Source organism: Miniopterus natalensis, chromosome 1 (assembly GCF_054644295.1).
Source record: "Miniopterus natalensis isolate mMinNat1 chromosome 1, mMinNat1.hap1, whole genome shotgun sequence".
Lineage (NCBI taxonomy): Eukaryota > Metazoa > Chordata > Mammalia > Chiroptera > Miniopteridae > Miniopterus > Miniopterus natalensis.
Window position 1 is genome coordinate 193,373,073 of NC_142081.1, and position 21,594 is coordinate 193,394,666.

The 21,594-nt window shown below is 46.2% G+C and overlaps 1 protein-coding gene across 2 annotated transcripts; it reads right to left on the reverse strand.

Moving 5' to 3' along the window:
- Positions 1-1,103: 1,103 nt before the first annotated feature.
- LAP3 (leucine aminopeptidase 3) lies at positions 1,104-20,830 on the reverse strand. Of its 2 annotated transcripts, none has more exons than XM_087828126.1 (13): positions 20,705-20,830; positions 18,476-18,591; positions 17,004-17,058; positions 16,435-16,540; positions 15,226-15,385; positions 13,709-13,873; positions 12,333-12,491; positions 9,959-10,083; positions 8,693-8,781; positions 7,706-7,808; positions 4,290-4,369; positions 2,365-2,474; positions 1,104-1,653 (listed from the first exon to the last, which is right to left on the reverse strand). In XM_087828126.1, exons 1-13 carry the CDS (start codon positions 20,804-20,806, stop codon positions 1,464-1,466), a joined length of 1,560 nt encoding a protein of 519 aa, XP_087684252.1. In that variant the 5' UTR covers positions 20,807-20,830; the 3' UTR covers positions 1,104-1,463. The 2 variants fall into 2 exon arrangements, with proteins under 2 accessions (XP_087684252.1, XP_087684258.1); XM_087828132.1 differs by having other exon boundaries at positions 13,709-13,909.
- Positions 20,831-21,594: the final 764 nt, after the last annotated feature.

Sequence of the window (21,594 nt, forward strand, 5' to 3'; positions counted from 1 at the left end):
CTTTTAACACTGTTGTTCTAAACCACTGGTAGTTTGAATTTGCTGCTCTCCACAGCCATGCTTAGTGCTCACTAAAACCAATTCACATACCACTGCTTCAGATTGTGGCTCTGCAGATCAGCCAAGAATCTGTGAAGTACCTGGCAGGAGATGCCTGGGCATCGCCCAGATTAGATAAGCACATGGATCAAGGGCTTGCCAAGCCTTTTGTGTCTCACACTCTAGTAAACACAGGAGTTCTATTGTTCTTTGATTTATAAAAGGGCTTTGATAGAAAGCCTTCATCATGTCCCTACTTGACCTTCTGAATCACTCAGAAGGAATCTTAAATGATTTTCGTTCCCTTCACAAGCTGGTAGTTCCACCTCCCAGTTTCCCCTTTTCTGGACATGGATGCCTGGAGAAACGCATTTACTCACTATTCCTGCCTGATTTTAATTCTAACACCACAAGTACGCACGGCCATTTCCCTTCCCCCTTTATAAACCAGTTTAGACACTTAACAGTATCTTCTTAAATGTCAGGTTTTAAAAATATAAAAAATAACTCCATAACGAGCTTTTCCTGTCAAACTTCTTAAGTCTTCTTTAAAAAGGCACACATCCTATTCATAGGTAATTTGATTAACCCCATCCTGTCTTCGAAATCTGCACAAATGGAATGCTGTTGATTGGTTGTAGTCCCAGGTGGTAAGCAAATAGCTTACCTATTGTCAGCCCCCTTTATGGTCTTCTTATTTCAGTATTTCAGATAAATTCCACATTCAAGTCACTGAACTAAAAGAAAGCAGCGCAGTGTAACAAGAATGCCAGCTCTGGAGGCAGGCTGCCTGGTTAAATCTCTGCTTTCCCATTTGCTAGCTGTGACATCATTGGCATGTTACCCTCCCTGTGCCTCATTTTCCTCATCTGTTATATGGGGATGATAGTACCCACATCACAAATTGTAAGCTCATCAAGTGCCCCAAAGTGATCACTAACATTGAGGTAATAGCTGTATCACTGTGCCTCAACTTACTTCCCGTAACAGGGCCACAAGAGATTGGTTGTGTTACAGTAGTCACTGGGTTTACAGTAATAAGGAAATACCAGAGCCACACCAGGGAGCACAAAAAGCTGGATTTATTGTTTCTGACCATGTCACAGTAACTTTTAGTTTGTTCATGTTCCTGGCATCACAAATCTGAATACAGTTTTGCTCCTCAAAAATATATACTCTGAAAAATGATTAGGTAGTTTTTTAAAAATTCAATCATCATATATAGGATATATTAAAAATCTTTGCCAACCAAGACACTAACTTTACATTTTCAAATCTCTTCATAAATCAAGGCATACAAATTTCATTCTGTTCTACATTTTTAAACACCATCCTTTGTTTCCTTTATAAAATTTTCATTCATTCCAAAATATTTTGAAGCTCAACTGCTCATTTAAGACAGAAGGCAGGAATTTTAGAGTGAACTAAGAACTGTCGTGACTGAACCGAATCAAGAACTCTATCAGGGTCCTCGTGGGCCTCCCGGTCATGCCTTTACGCAGATATGAAATCTCATCTTTGTTGGTCATCACACCTGCTATGTCTAAATGTGCCCACTTCGGATGATTCACAAATTCTTTCAGGAAAGCTGCAGCTGTGCATGCTCCTGCGGATCTAAAAAGACAGAAATGATTGGTTTACCCCATGTACATGTGTATGGAACATTTTATTGAGATCCACCATTCTTGCTAAGTAGATTCCATGACCAGAGAGCAAATGTCAAGCTTATGAGACCTATTAAGACGTTAACCCAGAAATCACTTTCAGATATTTATCTTCAGACATGGCTTTAATTTTTTTTTTAATTCTCACCAGAGGGAGGATATGTTTGTTGATTTTAGAGAGAGCGAGGGAGAAGGGGGGAGAGAAACATTGATTAGTTGCCTCTCGCATGCGCCCCAACCAGGGACCAAACCCTCAACCTAGGTATGTGCCCTGACTGGGAATCAGACCCACTACCTTTCGGTGCATGGGACAAGGCTTCAACAGACAGAGCCACCCAACCAGGGCTTCAGACATAGCTTTAAGCAGTAAAAGATAAATTCCAGATTCTCTTTTTCCCAAGGTAATGAATTCCTATATTATCCATCTCTTTCCCTTACCATTTGTCTAAAATGACCTTTAGATTTGAAAATATGCAAAATTTTGAGAACCAGTTAGGAAAATACCTTAAAAACTAAAGACACTAGAAATTGTGTTTATAAGCACTACATGAAAAGAAAATTGGATAGTTAAACCTTTTACGAATGGGCTAAAATTGAAAATGGTCATTCTGGCAACCAGTGATGCTTCTGAAAATGCACTTTTGTAGCTCATTTTACATACCTGTATTTTCCAATGTTATTAATGTCAGCAAGCTGGCAGTCTACAACCTGTCTTGTATAATGTTCAAAGAGAGGCATCCTCCAGACACGGTCCCCTGTTTCAACACTGGCCTAAAGAGGAAGCAGGCACAACAGTTGGAAGACTGAATGAAGTAAGGTTTGGGGTAAATTCACAGCACTGAATGTGAAGTGTTCAGTGCAGGAAGGAAAGGGCTGTTCTGACCTGTTACTCTAAAACATCAAGCTACATAGCAAGTTCCAGAATCATTTTTTATTAATTAAAACATTTACTTAAGAATTACAAAAGAAACCACGTGTTTTATAAAACAATCCCACAGGTTTCTAGGGGCATTTGCTAAAATCAAAATTATAATATTACGTGTCTCAGTTTAAATTATTAAGCTGGTATCCTATCGTATGTACAAGCTGTGCAACAGTGATGCTTGTCACCTTGGTGGACTGGGGAAACACATGCCTGGAACTGTACCACTGAGGCCCAGATTCCAAGACAAGGTGACCTCATTCATTCATGTAATCATTTAGACACATTCATTCCACATTTACTGAATGAACTTCTACTGAGCACCACCAAGTGTTAGAGAAATAAAGAACTTAATATCTGAGCCCTGGCTGGTGTGGCTCAGTTGGCTGGGTGTCATCCTGTGCACCAAAAGAACTTAATACCTGAGCCATCAAAGGGACCAGTGTTTTAATAAACTGTGGTGAAAGATGAGAGTGAAAAGTAAGTCAGGAAGCAGCAATATAAACTGAGTAAATATAAGATAAATTGCACGTATCACTTTGACTCTTTCTCAAAGCAGCTTAAATCCAAACCTGACAACAATGTGGGTGCTAAGATAGAGACACTGGGTGCATGGGAGGCTAGAGGAGAGGCCCATGGTCCAACCTAGAAGGAGACAACTGAGCTGATATCACAGGGGTGGAGGGGTGAGGCGGGGAGGTCTTCACAAACTATGAGATGATGAAGATGAAGAGGAAGCGGTTTAAGGTGAAGAAAGTTTAGGACCTTAAACCAACAGCAAGAATGTATTCAGGACATTTTGTATTTGCTCCCATTGGCACACAGTCGACTCCCATTAGTTACTATCTCATAACCAAGTGGTGGATGCACAGAGTCTGGAGCTCAGGAGAGACGGGACTAATCATCAGAGGGGCTAGCTGAAGCCACAGAACAGATGAGCTTCGGGTGCGGACCGTGAACAGTAAGAAGGGTGCGTGTCCCAGGACTGAACACCCACCAAAGGGGCAGACAAAGGAAAAAACTGGCAAAGGAGGCTGAGGAAGAAGTCAGTGAAGAAGGGGAATGAGAGATTATCACAGAAGCAAAGATGGGGTGTCACCAAAAGGTCACCGAGGTACATGCTGTCTCTAGACAGCATAAGAGGCTCACAGTGGGGCTGGAGGGGAAAGCTGATGGCAGTGAACTTAAGTACGGGGCTGGGACAGGGTGGTGGTGACAGGAGACTGATGTTTGAAGAGGCTGGCTGTCACGGCACAGGACGCAGAGCACAGCAATCGGAAGGCACCCTTATCACCGACTAATGGGCCAGGGCAAGCCCTCTTTACACGCACGCCTACTTTGCTCATGACACGCATTCATTAAAGGCCACTCCTTCCTTCACGAAGCTGCCCTCATCACCTTTTCTACCTCAGAGACTCTACAGTATGGCCATGGTACATGGGAGTCATTTTACATCACCGTGCGCTACTGGAGCAGGAAGAAGGTGGGATTGTACCTGTAATTTTGAGACAGAAAACCCAAAGCATGATAGATCAAGGTTATTGCATTTTCAATTCAAAGGCAAATCTATAGCATAAAAATCACTTTAACTGGGGCTGAAGAACTGGATCATTCTGAGGCTAGAATAACCATCCCCACAATTCAGGTCTGTGTGTGACTCCTACCTCAAATAGTTTGTTCCACAGCCAGGATGAATTGGTAAAGACCCCAGTGGCACCAGAGCCCAAAGCTATGTCCATGGCACCTGCAAGACACACCCTCAGGTCAGTGTTCCGTCTCTTCATGCACAATGCGTTTTTCTGTTACTCGAACCAAAACTTTAGCCTTTAAATATCTCCCTCGTTTTCAAATATAAATAAGCTTAGGAAATCCTTACTGTATGTACCTTTCCAATTTCTCAAGCTAGAATTCACCTTCAGTTGTTAGGGAAAATGCAAAAAAGATAATATTAAATATCACCAATAATCTCACCCCAGGGATAACCACATTTTAATATTTCCAGATTTTTTCTAAACTTAAAAAACACACACCATAATCAAGACCATACTGTATATGTCCAAGTATGTGTTCTTCCTTTTATGCTTTAAACATTCATTCCTTTTTTATAAACAAATGTTTGAAAGTAGTTTTAATGATTTTAAAAGTCCACTGGTATGCATACACGCACAACCCAAGGACACGGACAATGGTGGGGAGAGGGACTGGGGAGGGGGATGGGACAGGGTGAAATGGGGGTCATTGGGGAGAAAAAGGGACATCTGTAATATTTCAAACAACAAAAATAAGATGTGCATGTGTCAACAAGGGAAATAAAAAAGGTGCTTAAAAAAAAAATCCCATTGAGTAGAAATATCACAATTTACTATTGGATATTTAGGCATCTCTAATTTTTCAATATTTTAAATCACATCTCAGTAAGTATCTGCTACGAGTTTGATGCCTGTTTTTAAAAAGTCTGTTATTTTATCATATTTGTGTCATCTTTGTTTCCTTCTCCAACAAAGCTGTGTCCCATTAGCTGATTTCAGAAGTAAAGTTGATCATTTCATGATGTGAATTTGGTTAATGTCATTGGCCACACACAGCACCACAGTGCTTAACCTGACTCTACAGGGATGGAAGCAGGCCTTCTTCAGTCAGATACCCCTATGCCTTTATGATGCTGGATTATACACTTGTTCCAAGAAATCACAAGTAAATTACATTAATAATTGGTTCATAGTAAGAAATCACAAACAGTTAATTTAAAACAAATCACTATTTTGATGTGGTGACCCTATGCAAAAACCTGAGATTCTGCATGACATTTGGGCAACTTGGGTCTGTTGGGCCCTTTGTTCCTTCAGGTTTTGTTACTCTTTACCTCCCAATTATCTCTCAGACCTACATACACTTCCTTCCACCACGACTGCTACCATCATCGACCATTAGATTATGGTAGTAGTCTTCTAAAAAACACTTACTGTGGAAAACGTCAAGTACACTCAAAGCAAAGAGAATACCATAGTGAACACACAGGTACCCATGAGCCAGCATCAACAATGATCACCTCACGGGCAGACCTGTTTCATCTACACTCCACACCCGATTATTTTGAAGCCAATCACAGATACTGTAATAGTCACCCTTAACACACACACACGTCCACAAAAGTCAACAACTTCACACCATTCACCAGCCTAACTGGCCTGCCAGTGTCTCCTCTGGCCCTTCTACAGTCCATTCTGCACACTGGCGGGAGGGTCCCTGTCACAGCACAAAAATGACCTTACTGTCTCCATGCTTAACCCTTCAGAACTTCCTGCTGCACTGGCTCAGGACGAAACGCTGCAATACACCAAGGCCAGCCGGGGTCTGGCGCTCCAGCACGTCGGCCTCATGGGTCCCCGCACCCCCAGCCACAGTGCTCTTCTCAGTCCCACTCACGGCTGCCTGCTTTTGCCCCACACACGTGTGCCCTTGGCTGCTGGGATGCTCTTCCCTCCCTCCACGCAGGGATGCCACCTCCGGCAGATCCCAGCGCTTCTCAGACGAGGCGCCCAAGCTCCCTGCCCATCGGACCTGCAGCTGCACAGGCCCCCCACACTCCTTTTAACTGTGCGGCTTATGCTGGTCTCCTGCAGCTTCAGACCCATCAGTGAGAGGATCTGCTGACCAGACGCCTCACATCTGTTCGGACCCCCTCTAAACCCAGCCACTAATAGAGCTGAATACATGCTGTGTTGATGACCACTCATTTGGCACCCACTGTATACCAGATACTATGACAGGGCTGGCTATTCCCTGCCTGTAGTCCATCTATACGACTGGAGGTGGGGGTGGGGAGCACATCAAGTTATATGTACACACTCCTCAATGCTTTACTTTTTAAGTCAGTGGGTTTTCCATACTTACTCATTTATCCTCAAAACATTCCTATCCACCCCAAAAGTCCTGCATCAGTGTATAACTGTCTCAGAGAAAAGATGAGCGCTAACCACAAATAGGAACGTGTATGCTTCCTCAAAGGAACAGAAAATGACACACTTCCCTCAGGCTGGAAAAAAAGGGGGACTGCTACCCACCCCACCACTGTCCCCAAACACCTGCCCCAGGACCTCCATCACTCAGCTTGAAGTGCTGGCTGAACTGAACAGGGAGACAAAGGACCGTGAAAATGCTGTGATACAATTGCAGCTTAAAGGACTCAGCAGCACGTTGGAGGACCACTGCCCGACCCACACCAACGGGGCACAGGGAGCGCCCTGCTAAAGCGCAGGCTCACATGACCAGGGGGAGAATGAAGAACAAAGGAAAAATGACCTGAATTTTAATCTTAAAAGAGGCACAGACAGAATGACTCCCCAGAAAGAACTGCTGGAAGATCACGAACATGGGATTTCTGAAATACGGCAACGCCCGCGGTCAGTCCCTTAGGAACTTACCCATTACGCTACAGAGCAGGTGGTGGTGGGCCTGCCTTCACCCCGTGCCCACCGCATGCAGGCCAAAGCACCCTCCCACCTTCACAACTCTGCAAACAGACTTGCCCCCAGGTATTGATGCTCAAGGGGGTCAAGCACCTTGCCCAAGGCTGATGGACTAGTAAGCAGCACAGCTGGGGGTCACCCCTGGGCTGGCCTTAAAGCCAACATGCTTCACAACACATTACGATGCCCTGCCTCAGTTAATGAGGATCTTACACGCCCCCGCTGGTACAAAATGTTCAGAAAACTCTGGGCATCAGATACATCGTGATTAATTTTTAAAAACTTGATTTTGGGATTTATCACTAATCTTTTCATATATGTAGCAAATGGTCCTAACAAAACGTCTCTTAGTATCGTTTTTGGACGTCATTCTGGAAGGGCCGATCTGACCTACTTGTTATTTCTTGTTTTAAAGCTATAGCTTGGCATGTTCTAAAACAACGAACTTTTTTTCAAAGCAGTTTACAACTGCTGCACAATTGCTCTGGTGAAAGATCTCTGAATGCAAAGAAACAAGCCAAACTTCAGTAAACACTGCCCTGAGTGCATGTGTGCTATATGCCAACACATGGGACTCTCCTTACACAGGCAGGAAGAGCCCGCTGTCTGACCTGTTAGGGTGGCAGCATTGATGATGACCTTTGGGTTAAAGGTATGTGCATAACAGAGTGCGTCAGCCAGGATGAGTCTCCCCTCGGCATCGGTGTTATCCACCTGCAAAGAAAAGCGTGAAACAATAATGAATATCAAAATTAGACACATCAACGATCAATTCAGAAGTGAGAAAAAGCTGGTGCGATGTTTGTCACTGAGCATCAAAAACATGCGTCAACTTCAGTTAGAATAGGAATATAATTAATCTGAAAAGCAAATATTTAATAACCCCTGTACCAGAGCTGATGACTCTGGAAGTTGAAATCAAGAGATAGCATCTGATGTCATTTTACCAACAAGTTTCTAACAGAAGGGGGAAAACTCCAAGATTTCTGCAAGCTGAAGAATGGCAGTCTGGACCTCCAAACCCAAGAACTCTGCTGCTTCAGCAACTATATATATATTTTAGGTTCCCTTCTTTCAAAGAGGCCGGACTGTTATGGGCAGTATGTGCACACGTCCCAGCAGAGGACCCGCTGCCACATCCCCAGGAATGCAGCGCCCGTGACTGGGGACAGTGTTCCCCCAACACACCTACATGGAGAGAGTTGATCCTGGCACAGGTACACTCAGAAAACAGCCAACTTTCAGTGCTTTGCCACACTCTGTGGGGCTAGCTGCAGATCATGGGAATTTGTGTGCAGAGCACAAAGGATGTAGGAGGAACAATAAGAGAGGAAAAACACTCTTAAAATTCCCACATAGAAGTACTTTTGACTTTGCATGAAAACCACTTGAAATAAAGACACTGCCCTCCCCTACACAACACTCTGAAAATTCCCATAGAGAAGTACGTTTGACTTTGCATGAAAAGCCAGTTGAAATAAAGACACTGCCCTCCGCTACACGGAGCCTGCCCCCTGCACCCATTCAAGGTGTGTCTGTGGCTGAGGGGGATTCCTTCACTATCGCAGAATGGGGAAGGCCATCTTCCATTTACAAACCTGTATGGTCTTCCCGTTCTTGGCTCTAATGACATCCCCAGGCTTGTTGGCCTTACCGCTGGGCATATTTTCACAAAGAGGGGCCAAACCTATTGGGAAAAAAATAAATGAAGGAACATGGCATGTGCTGGGTCCACATATGCCACCCATAGGAGAGATGCCACTGGTGGGCCATCGGAAGTGTACTAGACAGACATCACCTTAACCAAGTGATCAAATTTAGCATTGCTCATGACCCAACTGACATTACATGCATCAGCAACAGAAGACCATGTCACCTAACCTGATTCTATCATGAAACAACCAAATAAATCCAAATCCTGGAACATCACTACACAAGCCTGGACCCTTCAAAACCTCCAATGTCATGAAAGGGGGGAAAGGCAGGAATAGGGCTCTAGATTAAAGAAAACTAAGGAGGCACGGCAGCCACATGCAATGTAGGATCCTTCATTGGCTCCTAGGTTTAAAAAAATAAATAGAAATAAATAGGTGTGTGTAAACACACACACACTCAACATTTTTTAGACAGCTGGGAAGTCTGGAATTAGGTTACCATATCAATCCTTGTAAATGAAATGATATTGTCGTTACACAGAATGTCTTGTTCTTAAGAAACACAGGTGACATGTCATGATGTCTGCTACTTAGGAGTTCAGGGGCGAAGAAAAAGACTATGATATTTTAAAAAAGGACTATGGGGGTGGGGGATGTCAGAGAGACCTGGATTCCAATTCTAACTTTCCGTGCTATGGATGAGACACACTGGGCATGTCTCCCCTCCTCCCTACCCCAACTCTGAAACATGGCAGACTCCCAGCATTGTGTCTGGCATCCTGTATCACACAAAGAGCTGCTGTGTACAGAGCACTCTTTCAGTTTCAAGCATTTACTGTGCGTCATGACATTTAATTGGCCACAACCCTATGGTGCAATCACTAAATGATCCCACAGTGTCCTTCCACTCTGACAACTGGGCATTTTCCACCGGAGGAAACCACAAACTCCACTTTATGTGTCCCCGACTGCTAACCACTTTTTGCAGAAGTAAAACAAATCAGTTCTAGTTAGAGCCCATGATTGCAAAATGCATTTAACTCAATCAGTTCGGGCAAGACTTATCCCAACTAAACAGCTTCTACTTGATGAAAAGCTACTTCAAAACCTTGATCTGTTCAGCCTAGAGGAAACCATGTGTGTTATCTTAGTTCTACCATCTGTCTGGATTCCAGAAGCTCTCCACAACACACTCCCTCGCCCACTCACCAATGACGTTAATGGGCAGACCAAGCTTGGCGGCAAATACAATGGCTGAGCATATAGTGGCAGCTCCTCCCATGTCAGCCCTCATGAGGTCCATATTTGCAGAAGGCTTGATGGAGATGCCACCACTATGGGGGGAAAGGACAACATGCAATATTAATACAAAGGAGGGCCACTGTCTCAAAAAAGAATACATATCCTGAGGGCTAACTACCACATAAAAGCACCATCTACCTGGCAAAGAAAATCTGAATTTTTAAATTGAGAATCTGAATGATTTCAACATGTTAAAAGCTGATATTGCAGCGTTTATAAAACTATAGATGGGTGTCTTAGCTCATTTTGTTTCTATTTGAATGAAATTTAAGCAGTGGCCCCAGAAACACTATTACATCATGCAATCAACCCTGCTCAAGTTCCATCCCTGTATTTCCTCACTAACTCCTGGACCCACAAAGATGTGTATCTTCAGCAAATTTTATGACTCAATCAACTTACCGAACCTGAACAGAGGTCTCTTTCCTTACAAACTATTAAGGAAAGCTGACAAGCTCACAGAAGATGGAGGATATTACCCCACAGAAGGACTGGAAAACAATTCCCCCCAAATCCCCAAGGTGCACCAGATCCTGCTGATCGCCAAATACAACCTGAACCAGGCACTGGCACAAGGAAGGCGCTGACCAAAGCCTCGGAAACAGCACCCAAACATGAGAGCTGACCCGGGTTTCAATTAACAAGAAACCCAATCCACTCCCCCAAACAGCTTTCCATAACTAGTGACCTTCTGCTTTTGGGTGTAAGAATCCAGAAAGCACTTGCTCTGCTTGCCAGGCATGGAGTCGGGGCTTCAACTCTGAGTTCTGGGATCTGCTGCCGACTTGCCCTGGTGACTTTGGAGAGTCTGTTCCCTGCACAGAGGTCTCTTTCCTTACAAATCAGATCCTAATTCCTACTCACCTCAGAAGCACTAGATAGATGGCTGTCACTGAGACCTAGAATTAAAGATTATCTACTGACTCAGAATAAGAAAAGAAACCCTCTTGGTCCAGGAAGTCCAGGAATAACGCCATGGGGGCAAAGGCAGTATGCTAGCTCATCAGGGGACCTACCTACTTACCACTTCTAGCTCAAGGCCACTTTTGCTCTGGGAGTTCCACTCTATCTCTAGGACTTTCATTCTAAAGTAACCAAAGATCAGCAGTTATCTTTGTTCACCTTCTAGATCTCTCTCAAATGCATCCATTCCTTTTCTACTGCATCCATCCTATTGGAGGCTACTACCATCTGTCCTTCAGATGTCTGCGTGGCCATACGTACTCAGGTCTCCCTATATCAGTCTTACCCCCTCATTTCATTACCCACACAACCACCAAATTTTTACCCCAAAAAAGTCTATCTCAATCAAAATCCCAGCAGATGTGTATAAAAATGGCAGATTCTAAAACTAAGAGGCAAATAAATGCAAAGGACACAGCCAAAGTAATTTTGAAAAAGAAGAGCCAAGCGGGAGGACTCAGTTACTAGACTTCAGGGCAAGACAGTAGTAATCAAGATACCTGGCAACAAGATCCTGGTGGAAGGACACAGAGCAGCGATAAGTCAACAAATATATGGTCAACTGACTCAACAATGGTGCCAACTCAGTTCAATGTGGAAAGGATAGTCTTTCCAACAAACTGTTAAAACATGGATATCCATATAGAAAGAAAAAAGGGGGGAAAAGAACCTCAATGCATTCACACCACACACAAAAATTCAAAATAGATCATAGCCTAAAAGCTAAAACCATGAGACTTACAGAAAAACAAAACAAAACAAAAAAACACAGACTTTGGCAAAGGCAATTGTTTCTTAAACAGGGCAAAAGCAGCATGAACTATAAAACTGAAAATGGATAAATTACACTTCATCAAAATTAAAAACTGTTCTTTGAAAGATGCCACTTAGAAAAATGAAAAGGCATGCCTCACAGTGGCAAAACTGTATTTTCAACATGTATATCTGATAAAGGACTTGCATCTAGAATACAATTTTAAAAACCTAAAACTCAGTAAGACAAACGTTTCTAAGAAAAGCAAAAGATTTGAACAGACACTTCACTAACGATGTACCAATGGCTAATAAGCACATTTTTTATCTGTAGAAGGTACACAGCGCCTATCTCCTAAGGGTAAGATCAGGACTAATAGATGTGAAATGCCTCAAAGTCTCCAACACACAGTGAATATTTTATAAATGGCAGTTTAACACATTTAAAGTTAACATATAAGAGATGACTAAACACCATGCTTTTGAAGCAAACCCTACACCAAATAATACAAGTGTATGCAAAGCAGTCACCAAAACACAAAGCAGAGGTACAGCAAAGACCTACCTATCGAAGGTAATTCCCTTCCCAACAAACACCACAGGTGCGTCACTTGCATTGGGGCTGCCTCTGTAGTGAATTTCCAGAAAGACTGGTGGCTCATCTGATCCTTTGGCTACACTTAGGAATGATCCCATTTCCTGTTCCTCAATCCAAGACTTGGGTCTACAGGGCAGAAAGGGAAAAAAAGTAAATATATTTTATTATCTCTATTTCAAAATAACTCAGAAAAAACTCATCCATGTGTAAAAAAGTCTAACTATTAGTTCTTAAAATAAGCACATGTCAATGCTTAATTAACACATCCTATTTGGCCCAGTCATTTGTTTCTGAGTCTATTTCCTCATCTATAAAATCAGGTCAGTCGTACCTCCATCAAGATTAGCTGCAGAATTACTAAAAGAGTTCATGCCTGACACATAACACAACGTCAGGTAATAATGCATAGTAGATTGTTACTTGATTTTTCCCCCCTAGCCTACTCACATATTTTTAAAGTTTTAGTGTAAAGATAAGGCTCTGAGACCATAAAGGGTGCTTAAAGATAGTTAAGGGGCCCATTGCTTTACTTTTGGGCCTCCTAAAAAAAGACAAACACAATCAAGCAATCAACCAACAACAAAAAAAAACAGCAAAACTACACTTCACTATTTCCTTGTTTATTTAGAATTGCTGGAATCCAGTCTTTTCTGTGTTGTCACTATTTCTCAGTTTCAATCCCGGTTTGAGAAGTCTGGTTGAGTGGGGAAACTAATTACTTCACAAACACAGGACCAACGGTAATACGACGGGAATGGTCCTACGTGCCAACCAGCCAGCCAGAGGCCACATTGCTATGCTTCTGGGCTGGGGGCACAAAGGGCTTTGTGTTGCCTTCTGACCACTGTAACGAGGCCGAGAGAAATCCTACACTTCTACAGGCAGACCAGCAACAACCGTAGCCAAGGAACGCTCCTCTTGACTTGCCTATCCACTTGCTGAACCTATGAAACTAGGGCTGCATTGTGAAGAGATGGCCACCAAACTTCAGAAGGAAAAAAATATTAAAATGGAAGGTATGGCAATAAAAAAAGCACTTCAAAAGGAGCAAGGCTGTCTCATGGGGGATTTTTAATCACTAACTCACTCTAGGTGTTTTATTCAAGTCCTGCCCCTCTGGAAGCACTGCGCACTTCTTTGATTTAGACACACTACACTCGGTGGGTCTGGCGCAGCTGTCTCAGTTTAATGGGTCACGCCAAGCCTATGGGTCACCTGACCCTCCCTGCTTCTGGCTGACTTCCTTTTGCTCCGCCACAAGCCTTGCAGTTTCCCACAGGGTCTCCGCACACTGGCTCCGCCCAGCTAACTTCCTATGAGCCTAAGACACAATCCTGAATTACCTGATGTGGACTTCCGTCTTACTACTAGCACTTTTGAGATTCTTCTCAATAATTTCGGCAAATGTGCTTGGCGTCATCTCGTTGGCAGGAGTCTCCATCAACTGGCGTGCCAGGTTCTGCGCAGAAGCAAAGAGGACTCCTTTCTGCCAGGCCTCCTGGTCACCGCTGGCAGAGGGAAGCACAGGGTCACTGTCAGAACCGCTGGAGACTGTCAGACTGACCATGTCATAGCTTGTGCAATCAAGAGGAAGACTACACAGCTGGTGGACATGTGGGAACTGGGGTCACTGCTGGATCTGACCCAGGGTGGCCGACAGTGCAGCACAAACAGCTAGAAAACATAGCCGCACTGTGTGACCTGGGAGACCCAGGGATCGTGTCACCTCAGAATCCTTGTGTGTATGAAAAGGGGTTGGACTAATGGGTCTTTGAGCCCTAAATCTACCACAGTTGACAGAGGCGTCCACAGAAAGGCACACTGTGCCCTCCTCTGCATCAGGAGTCATGCTTCCCCAAGTGCTAACTGTAGAGGGCAGAGGGTGTCCTGCTCGATGCTGATGGAGAATTGAAGGCCTTTCACCTAACTTTTGCCTGGGACAGGGCTCTCTCCGCCAAGCCACCAGAGGGCAAGAATCAGCTCCAACAGAGAAAAGATGTGGCCATGTTTTGATCCTAGCTCCTCTTGCACACAGTAGGAATTAGTATGAGCAGTGTGGAGACAGAAGGAACAGGAGCTCATGGTTTGGGGGATTACCACTTGCACTTATGCCTTTCGATCACCCTGAGCCCTATGGAATCGGAATTACAATGCCACTAAACAAAAGAAAATGGAGCAATGAGAGATCTCAGTCACTTAACTGAGGTACCAGCCAGTGAGTGTCCGGGAAGCCAAGATTCAAAGCCAGGCTGATGGGCCACACAACCCTCATTCGCAACCATGACATCACAGCTGCCAACCACCAGACTATGCCGAGACCCCCATTGTTCTCACAGCATCATCTCCTGAAGGGTTCACGCTGTCTGGTCCTGACATCAGGGACCTTGTCTCCCAGAACCCAGAACAGAGCTGGAATGTAGTAGGTGCTCAATAAATCTGCTGAAAGAGGAGTTTTCCCACGAGACCATGAGGGCAAGGACCGCTTCCCTTCATCTGTGAAGCTCTGGCATTTAGCACAGTGCTAGCAGATGCTGATGAAATGGGAACTATCTGGGTTGAAACCCGCTGGGACCTGGCATCTTGTTCCCTCCCTCTTCAGGGAGCCACCTTGGTGTGGCTTCCTAGTAACCAGCAAGCATGGAAGGGCCTAGGGAGCCACGGGGAGACACGCACATGATGAAAGCCAGGAGCAGAATGTGGGGTCAGGTACCATCCTCTTAAAATGGCTAAGGGGACGGCAGAGGTCCCAGACAGGCCATGCAGCAGTGCCCGGTACTAAAAGGCAGGCGACTCATGTCCAAGAGGCCCCGCTGTCAGGACACCAGGGAATGCAGCCCTGACCTTGGTTCCGTTCCCTCACCTCCCATGGAGCTTCGCCGACACCACTGCCTTCTTCTTCTGCTTCAGGTTATCGTACTCATAGAGACCAAGCACCGCTCCCTCCGCAGCCGCCTGCGCGTCACCACAGGGATCCACCTCCACGGAAGGGATCTCCAGGTCCTGAACCTGCCTGCACCCCGCTTCGAAAGGACAGAGGAACCAGAAAATCAGAGTCAGTCAGAGACAACTTGAACAGCAGAGGCACGGTGAGGTGTGCTGAGAAAACAGCAGGACTGAGGCTCGAATCCAACGCTGACATTTGACAGTTCTGAGCCCCCATTTCCTCTTAGGTAAAATGAGGGTGTGCACACACCTCACAGGTCAGGGAGGACCGACTGACAGATCGCATGACTGGTCTGGCTCCTCATAGAGTGATGAGGACTACTAACTAGTATTACTTCTGATACGCTAGGGTTTACTGATGAGGCGTCCCAATTACCGGGAGCATGCCAGATTAACAATGACAAAGATGTGAACTGGAAATCACACCCAAGGAACTGAGCAAAGTCCATTATTAACACAGCACTTTATTAATATCAGGTCAGCAAAAACTCCCCCATCAAAGTTATGAAATAATCAGTCACCATGAACTTTGAAAGTTAATCGAATAAGCACATATGATACACCCAGGGCCAAAGATCAATGAAGCTAATTCTCCCCACCCTGGCAATGCTGTCCACAGCATCCTAACCAGTCTCTGTATGGGGGCCTCATCCTGCCACTCAGCTCCAAAGGGATTCGATGGCACCCTCAACTTTTAAACTAGCCACACGATAAACTGGGACCTGTGGTAACTAGTGATAAGTACCCCACCCTTTGCATCCATTTTCTCTGATTTGTAAATATGACACTTCATGTGGCTTAAAAGTTGGGCAGCACCAGGGTCGCATTACAAAAAGGAAAAAATCCACACACCAGAACTTTCTGCTAAAATCAAGCCTCTGAGGTCAATACTGTGGGAGTGAAAAAATGGCCGTGAGACCTCCAAACACAAGCTAAAGAAATAGAAAAATAAAATTCCGCAAGCTAACCATTTGTATCTAACATAAGACCAAACATGCTGGATAAGGGAAACTGAGTTATTTCTCTCTGAATGTGGTAGGGGTGGTGATGGTGAGAGGACCAAAAGAGTATAAAGAGTTTATCCTTAGAAATCTCCACCAGTATTAACCCTCAGAAGTAAAATAACCTGCAACAGCCGCTCTGATGTTTTCTTTGCCTTCATGCCAGTTTTCCTGGTCATCCACTCCAACCCCCTTTTTGCCGAGGCCAACCACCACCACGCTGGAGAAGTCCTGTTCCAGAAACACACAGAATCAACCACTCTGTACCTTTAAAGCATTCATTTCCACAGGAAATGGTATCTAAACTCAACTACTGTAGCCTCAGCACATGCGAAATCAGTGTCAAATTTGGCTGTTGGGTTTTCTGAGCCCTACATTTGGCTAAAACTTTGTAACGTGTGTTTGAAAGGTAAAGAGTAAGAATAATCCTGCAAATAATTTTTCTATGTAAGAGTGCCTTAAGTCCCACAAACAAAGAAAGAAAGCCTCGGGATTAAGTGATAAAAGAGAGGCAGTACTTTCTGACAGCAAGTCACCTCTTTACAATCTTAACTAATACTTATGGCTTAATACTAGGACTTAAAGCAATACATAGACTCCGATGCAAGATTTCCTGCATGGGTAGGCAGTCACAGTCCTTGGCATGCAGCAGGTGCTCACTAAGGGTTTGCCAAACCTTATCTTCATCTCATACCTCATGCAAACCATAAAAGGTTCGGGTTTTGCCTGCCTTCAGCGGAGGTCCAGATCTGAAAGAAATAGTTGTTTAAAATATTAGTTTGCTCTGCTCCTTTGAGAAGTGACATATATGTACCTTTAGCATTATTAAAATACTCTACTGCCAAAAGTTTAAAATTAAAAAATTAAAATTAAAAGGAAATAGTCTGCTGCTTCTGTTAATTTGCTGCACTTATGTATTTATCAAAATATGGAATTTTCTCAGGCCAGGTTTCTTAGATGCAGCATTTCTGAGTCTAGCTCAAAAACTACTTAGCATACTTCCAGGTTAGATTGAATACAAACTTATTTGAAAACAAATATGGAAAGCATGGGATGGATGGATAACATGTGGCCTCAAAGGAGAACCACTGGTGAAGGCTGACCAGAATCATAATTCTTTTTAATATAAGACACCAGCCCCAGCAGCGGGCTGGCTGCAGTGTGCGTGGCATGGAGGTAGTTTATGGGGGCTTATCTGCAAATAGGATACCAGGCAATTCCCTCACAAACCAGGTGGCCATGCAGGATTATGGCCTGGATATCCTGGTGCTGCTGAGAGTTATCAGTCAGGAAGGCCAGGCTGCTCTGTACTCTAACAGGCTACCTTTTGGGTTAATGAATTAGTCAAGGCCCAGGAAAAGGCTGTCTGCTGGTGAATGACTGCTAATTAAGAGGGTATGCAAATTCTGTTACCTAATGATTAGACAATTAGGCAATTACTATCATTATTAGACTACCTGTATTAGATCCAAGAAATTATCTATAATCCCAGTAAGATGTAGTTGCAGAGGTTTATGTTGACACTTTGATTTCTGCCAAATGTGGCCTGCGGCTCAGGACTTGAAACTCCAGCGTTTCCCACCTTCTCTAGACCCTGGCTAACCCAAGAGAGGTCAGAATCTCAGGCCCACCTAGACTTGCTGACCGCAAACCTGCATTCCAACTGCACCCTCAGGAGATGCGCACGTACCCTCACATTTGAGAAGCCCTAGGAACTCAAGATGTGCAATGAAGGCAGCAGTGCCCTTAGGCGGTTCTGAACTAGTCCAGGGACATGAGGTCCCCCATAAGTGTGGGGGAATTAAAGGAAGAAACAGAGGCTGTGGGAAGGTGAGCCGGAGGGTAGGATGAGGGGTGGGGAGAAACGAATTTCAGCCAGGAGGATGGACAGAGGAAATGTGGTACTTTCCAGGCCCTTCTGGGTCAGTCTTGCACAATAAATCTGTGATATGGTTGAGGTGGCCAGATTTCCCAGAACTGCATACCCACTGATACTGAAACACAAAGTACCGAAGTACATTCCAGAGACACAGACTTTCACTTTCACTTTCACCAGCAGTGTCCAGCATGCTTCCAGGAATTTTTATTTACTAATAACAAAGCACAGAAAAATACTGTTTTGTTTTAAGGCATTTTAAAAACTGGCACCCACAGGCGAATACTTACATATTCAAAATTTCTCTCAGCTTTCCAGACACCAGTTTATCAAAAGTCTCTCCTGCACTTGTAAACTGTGGCACATCATTTTCTTTTTCTCTGGTGTAGATTCCTAAAATAAGGCCCTAAGAACAAGCAGAAAAAATGAATATAATCTGGGCCCCCAAATTCCAAACGAGCAAATAATTCCACCCAAACCGTGTCCCCATCAGGTCAGAGAACAAAACCAAAAAAGCAGGTGCTGGGCAGGCAGTTACACTCACATCCTGTCTAATGTTTCAAATTCCTGCCAAAGCAAGACTAGAATTACTACCTGTCCTGGGTCTTCATGGTCCCTTCCCAAGAAAGGGTTCTTACAATATAAAGGGCTCCCTTTACATTCAAGTAAGAGCAGAAAGGTGTTTTGTTTAAGAAAACAATTCCACCTGAAATCTGGTCAGAAAGGGTTCAGAACATGAGACCCCAGAATCTGACCAATTTGTCACATTGATTACTTTGAGCTACAGGTATTTGGGCAACAGCAAACGTAGGAAGGGCTCTCTGACCTCCCACTTTCTACCCCAAAGCAGGTCATAAAATGTCCCATGAGAAAGGTGGTATCCCTGTACCAGCAAGAGAACATGGTTATCACTGCAGACTGGGGGTCAACACCAAAATGGACATGTACAAACCAGACCACTAAAATAACCCTCATCGTCCACTGGTCCTAGTCACTGTGACACAATTTACTGCCCCTCACCCAAGCCCCTTTGTCTTGTAATCTCCCCACAATTTTTTGTTCTCTGTTAAAAGAGGTATATAAGTTTGGGGGCCACAAAATAAAGACCTTTTGGGTCTTTATTTTCCTTTTGAAGACTCCATGTCCACTAAAATATCAAATAGAACTTGAATGCTTTTCTCCTGTTAATCTTATGTCTTTTAATTCTTTGGCCCAGCCACAGAACGTAGGAAAGCAGAAGGAAGTTCTTCCTCCCCTGTGCGAATCTCAGGGGTTCTGGGATGCTACCCCAGTCAAGCCCACGGCCAAATCGAAGAACCGGGGCAGCTCCCAGGCCCAGAAGGAGAGACGGTGCAGCTTCCCGGAGGGCAGGAGCAGAGCACTCTGCCCAGCACTCAGTGACCGACCCCCGCAGGCCCCAAATAACTGAACTAAGGAAACTCAGAAATCACTATTTGCCTTTGCCCAGCAACTGATGACTTTAAAAGTGTTTTCTGCCTTATGGCAACTTTCTGAGATGGAAAAAAGAAGGCGTAATCTCTCCCCTGACAGGTGAGGAAACCGAAACCCGGTGTGACATACTAGCCTGCGGGCCACTGAGCTCCGCGGGAACCCTGACCCCTTCCCACAAAATCACGCTGGTACCTAGAGGGAACTGTGCCCTTTCTGTCCTTGCCATCGGAGAAAATGGGCTTCCTTGGTGCTGGTCGCCTTTCCAGGTTCTAACTCTCCCAGGACCGCTCTTTCCCGGGACTCCGTGGGACCGAGGACGGAACTGAGGAGACAGGGCACTGATGCCACCTGGGCAGACTATCGCACAGGGTCGGAGGGAGCACGGCAGGCGTCTGGGGCCCCTGCCACCTGAACAACCAGGGCCTGAGCTCCAGCCGCTAAGGACAGCCATCTCCTCCTGGTCCTCGCGTAGCTCCCCATCTTGCGCACCTTCCACCCTCCCACTCCCCTCCCCGGACCCTCCACACCCCAACAGTCATCTCAATCTTTTTGGAGTTCAAGCAGGCGGCGGAGGCTTTTCTTCTGAAGACACTCTCCTTGCAGTTCCACGCAGAGATGGGTCTCTGTGCAAAGCCCCTACCCCCAGAGGCCACGGTCCTCTGCAGAAAGCCTTGGGGCAGGCACCCGGTTTCCCGGCTCGCGCCCCAGCGGAGGGCGGGCCGTGGGCCCCGCCGGCCGACCGGGACCGCAGGTGACATTCGCCTCGGCAGACCTGGGCTCCCCCAGCTCGGGCGGCCGGGGCGCGGGCGGCGGGGCACCGGGAGCGCTGGCCGCCGGGTTCGCCCCCAGCGCTCCTCCCGGCGAGGCCGGAGCGGGAACGCTCGGGGTCGTCCGCGGCCCGCCCCGGCGGCGCCCAGGCTGCGCTCTGCGCCGGGAGGGACCTTCTCTTTGAGCCCATTTTTGCAACTTGGCGCAGAAGCCCGGGTCACTGCGGACTCGCCCCGCCAACCCCGTGGCCCGCGGGCCGGGCTCCCGGGGCGGCCCCGGACCCGGGCACGGCCGCTCACCTTCGTCATGTCTGCGGCGGCGAAACCCCGACTCCAGGAACGGTGCACCCCGAGACGTCGGACGGCGACTCGCCCCACGGCCGGAAGAGGCAGCAAGAACATCTTCTCCTCGCGGCCCTGGCGCCGCCCTTCAGCGAGCACGTGGCGCCCGGAGGGCGGCCGCGGGCCTGGGGGCGGGGCCTCGGGGCCACGGGCGCGCGCCTAGGCGCGTGGCGGGAGGGCGTCCAGGGGCGGGGCTTTCGAGGGCCGGTCCCTGCGTGCGCGGGCGAGCGAGCGTGCGTGCGCCTCCTGCGCGGGGCAGGCACCGGGGCGGGGGGACGGGGGTGCAGAGCTAGCGGCCATGCTCTGAAGACAGGGCGGCGCTGGGATGGGCGCGAGGCTGCCGCGGGTCTCGGGGCGTGCCAACGTGCGCGTGCGCGTGCGCCTGGGCGACGGGGAGGGGCTTGGGGACGTGCCAACGTGCGCGTGCGCCTGGGCCAGGGGCGGGGCTCGCGGAGGAGCAGTCTGGAGAAGGGCGGAGTCTGGGCTGCGATGTAAAATAGGGGCGGGGCGGGGCGGGGCTCGGGGAGCCCCGGGAACTAGGAGCCGGTGGCTTTACCGCAGGGGCCAAACTGTAGGCGGGAAGCTCCTGCTGAGGTTTTTTGAATTCCTGCCCTTTTTCCCCACCCCAGTTTTTTTGAACTTACAGCTGGTCCAGAGGTGTAACTCTGCAGGGCAGTTAACCCAAATACTGTTTTTGAAGAGAGGAGCTTTGCGAATAGTGTTCATTGTTTTAATATATTTTTCTTTTTTAGAAGGGATTTAAAATATTTTGTTGTAAAAAAAAGCACACAGTTGAAAAAAGAAAAGTACAAGGTTGAATGTACAAGGTTGAAAGTACAGAGAACATG